We start from the raw sequence: 3638 nt of genomic DNA, 5'->3' as shown, positions 1-3638 counted from the left end.
TTGGACAGTATCAGAGGAATCAGGTCTCTCTCACCCTCGTAACTGATCAAGTGCAGGTCAGCCACTTCTGACGGGCTGATCAAGTACCTGCAGAGGAGAGAAGAGTCTCTGCTCAGAGCAAGAAGCCTTTATGGAGCAGGGAAACGCATGGTGTGGTAGCAGGCAACACAACAGAGCCCCCCAAAATGCCTAGCTGGAGTAACACCTCACCCATCATCCTCCCTGGTGTGCTTGTTCACTGAGTGGACGAAGTCATTGTGCAGACTGATAAGGTAGCTGGCTAAGGCTGTGGAGCACAGGCCCAGCCCCTGTCGGCGTGGCAGAAGGACCTCCAGCTTGCTGTCCAGGGTCAGGTCAGCATCACAGTAGCCTTTGGGGAGCTTAATTTCCCCTGAAATAAAAGGCAAAGAAGACTGCTTGAGGTGGCCCCAAGCCAGCACATGATGTGCAAGCTCCTCCTGAGCAGATACAGGGTGGGAGAAGGTACAGAACCTGAAAAAAACCTGTGCTCTTCCCATGACTAAAGGGAGCAAGTTCAGGTAAGAAGAGCCCATAAGGGAAAGAAATTCTTCCGTTTGCACCTAGAACTTCCGAAAGCTTTAATGGCTAAGACCAGTTTTGTGGATATGCCTCAGCATTGCTGGTGGGAGGAATGAGAGCTGCCGAAGGACAGTGGAGGAGCCCTGTCTGCTGCAGAGCCGGCAGCTCTCGCTTCCACCGCTCTCAAAACAACACTGGGAAAGAAGGGAACTCACCGTTGGTGTCCAGCGAGCTTCTCAGCTTGTTCCAGACAGACAGAAACACAGTCACACGCCTCCGAAACAGGTCCCTCATCCCATCTACGGAATAGCAGAAAGACAAATCCGTGAGACGCCTTTTCCTGGCAACACCAAGAAACTCCGTCATGTAAGAACCGTCAAAGCACACCACTGAACTCCGGGCAACTGCTCAAACACATCGCGAGAGACTAAAGAGCCATTGAACAGTTTTCTAACAGCATCGAATCGCGTCGTCTGCTCCATTTGTTTATGTTCTTCCATCACTGTCTGCCACTGGCCCAGATCACATGGCCAGACAGATCCCACCATTTCAGTAAGTACTTAAAAACATCGAGTACTTGTACTTCAGTACGACTGAAGGTGTTGCCACAAAGTGTCGGGATGCTGCTCCTGCACGGAGGGGAGGACAGCATTCCACCTGTTCGGCAGCCCCTGCTCTAGGGCAGAGCTTCAACATCCAACACAACCCCCCGATTCGTGCCGATCTCCGAGCGGAGGCCCCAGCCCTTGCGAACCATCTGCCTGCGCTTGATTCTCTTTAAAGTCACCAGATGACTTCTCCCAGTGCAACTCCAGGGTCGAGGTCTCCGATTTGGATGGGAGTTAAAGGAAAAGGAGGGCTTAAGCTTGCAAGCTCAAGAGAATTTTTCACCTTCATTTTTTAACTGGACCATCCAGCGCTTTGTGTGTCACTAATCACAGTTTTGGCAGAGTCTTCTCACCTGAGAGGGGCTCTTCAAGAAAGTTTCTGATCGAGCAGTGCTTGACATCAGCCATGTTCTGAAACCGCCTCACCAAGTCTCTCTGTAGAGCCAGAACCTCTGGCAAGAATTTAACCAGCCTCAGCTCTCTTTCCTGGAGGAGGAAAGGGAGGCTCTGAGTACGGTTTTCTTGGACAAACCAGCTTTGAATACTGCTAAGGAATTAATTTAAGTGTTTTACATGTGCAGTTCCAGATGACAGAAAATCCTGAGAATAAAGATGCTGTATGATCCAGCAGTGGTTTAGTGCTAGGCAGCTGGCTCTAGACCCCCTGCCTGAGCAGGGGGCTGGGCCCAATGACCTCCTGAGTCCCCCCCAGCCTCAGCTGCTCTGAGGTTCTGTGATCTGATCTCTGAACATTGCAGTATCTCACTCCCATGTCACACCCACCTTCTGCAGAAACTTCCACAGGAGAGGGACAGTGTCCTTGGCATTCTTTTGCTGGACCACATGGCCCAGGTTCTCCACTGAGATCCTCTTCCGGCAGCTCCACATCTTGGAATGATGTATGTGACTGTCCTTTGGCAGCTGGGACAGGAAAGCTGCTGGGTCACCATACACTATTTTCACTATTGGATTGGAAGAAATTCTGTCATCCTCTTGGATTTGTCTATTTAACTTCAGAAGTGTTTTATCCAAATCCTGCATTAAAAAAAATCCATCATATCAGAACCGGCACGGTTGAACCTCTACTAGAGTCTGTTTCCAGAGCAGCCTGATGACCAAATTGACACAGAAATGAGTCAAAGCAGAAGCGTGAAAAAAAGAATACTGCAAGCCAGCTCTTCACACCATAGCGTTATGCTTTGTTCTCCAGCTCTTCCAACTCACAGGTCTGCCATGCCTGGGGCGATGTATGGGGGGAGGAAAGGCAGACAGGATTTATTTGGGGCAACCATATGCTCACTTGAACAAATTCTTTCAACTGAGCTAACATCTTTCTGCTTTTCCAGCTGTACAAAATCATCTCAGATACTCACTTCCACAGGTAGAATAGTGTTGACCCTTACAGTAAAGCTAAGCTGCAGAGACGGCTGGGCCTTAGGAGCAGCTGGGTGGAAAGTGTAGTACGGGCATTACAGCAGGCCAGACTGCCAAGTAAGTGGATTTTGAGTGGCCTGACTACCGAAATTTTATACAGCAAATTTCTCACCTTCAATTCAGGAACAATAATTGTCTTTGCAACAATTTCTTCCCATTTGTTTCTCTTCTCCTTGGTGGAGAGCACGTCATCAAAGCCAACTGGCCCTGCAACAGGAATGTTTAGTCTCTTACATCTGCAATATTTCAGTTAAAAGAAAGCACAGATCCTCTAAGCTTCCAGTGAGGTGTCCCTGCAAGTTCGCACGATCAGCCAAGAGCCAGTACAGCGCTCTGGAAGCTGAGCGAGTATTTTGGTCTAGCTGCAGTGTCACCCAAAACAGCCTGTGGTGATCTCAGGGTTTCAGAAGCTTCAGTCCATACATTCATTTGAACGATGTGGGTGTTTCTACACCCATTCATAATCCCAGAAGGGTCCAAGGTCACACCACGATCAATGACAGACCCAAGAACAGAGCTTGGAATACTGATTTGTGCTGTCACTAAAAATAGGGACATTACATATAGATCCCTCTATGGCACAATGACTCATGTCCACTTGAACTTCAGATTCTGCTGTGAACCACATTCTGCCTTCCCTCCTCTTGGTAGTCATCTAGAGGCAGTACAATACATAGATCACACACAGCATGAGCTCCTGCCCTTTGAGCAGTACCTCTGCTTGGGAGCTGAAAGCTGTCCCCGTGTCACAAGGTTATTTATTCAGTAATTCCCTTTCAGAATTATGCACCAGACCTTGCAAATCCCCTGTACTTGACCAAAAGACCAAACACTCAAAATTCTTCACTCTCTACAGCAAGAAAAAAGCCTCAAGTTTCTGGATCTTCCTCATCATCTCAGCTACTGCCTGTTGGAAATGGTCTACCAGCAATGAAGCCAAATATCTGCTGCCCATAAAATGCTGACACAGCTTTCCAGGTGATATGGCAGGTAGTTCTCCTTACACTGGCCTGGGTGCTGATGGGAGTCCTTGAGGAGGCTGCTGAGGACAAGGTG

The 3638-nt window shown here is 48.7% G+C and overlaps 1 protein-coding gene across 1 annotated transcript in view; it reads right to left on the bottom strand.

Moving 5' to 3' along the window:
* The window catches only part of LOC104497327 (E3 ubiquitin-protein ligase RNF213-like), a gene marked incomplete at its 5' end in the record, with an annotated part of 32463 nt that overhangs the window by 2910 nt on the left and 25915 nt on the right, over positions 1-3638 (bottom strand). The window contains 6 exon segments of the mRNA XM_010140566.1: positions 211-391; positions 756-839; positions 1502-1634; positions 1932-2183; positions 2695-2789; positions 3587-3638. The exon segment at positions 3587-3638 is cut by the window's right edge and continues 24 nt beyond it. Of these exon segments, the coding sequence (XP_010138868.1) occupies positions 211-391; positions 756-839; positions 1502-1634; positions 1932-2183; positions 2695-2789; positions 3587-3638 (797 nt within the window).

The sequence above is a fragment of the Buceros rhinoceros genome, unplaced genomic scaffold (genome assembly GCF_000710305.1).
Source record: "Buceros rhinoceros silvestris isolate BGI_N320 unplaced genomic scaffold, ASM71030v1 scaffold6317, whole genome shotgun sequence".
NCBI lineage: Eukaryota > Metazoa > Chordata > Aves > Bucerotiformes > Bucerotidae > Buceros > Buceros rhinoceros.
This window is presented reverse-complemented; position numbering and strand designations above follow the sequence as displayed.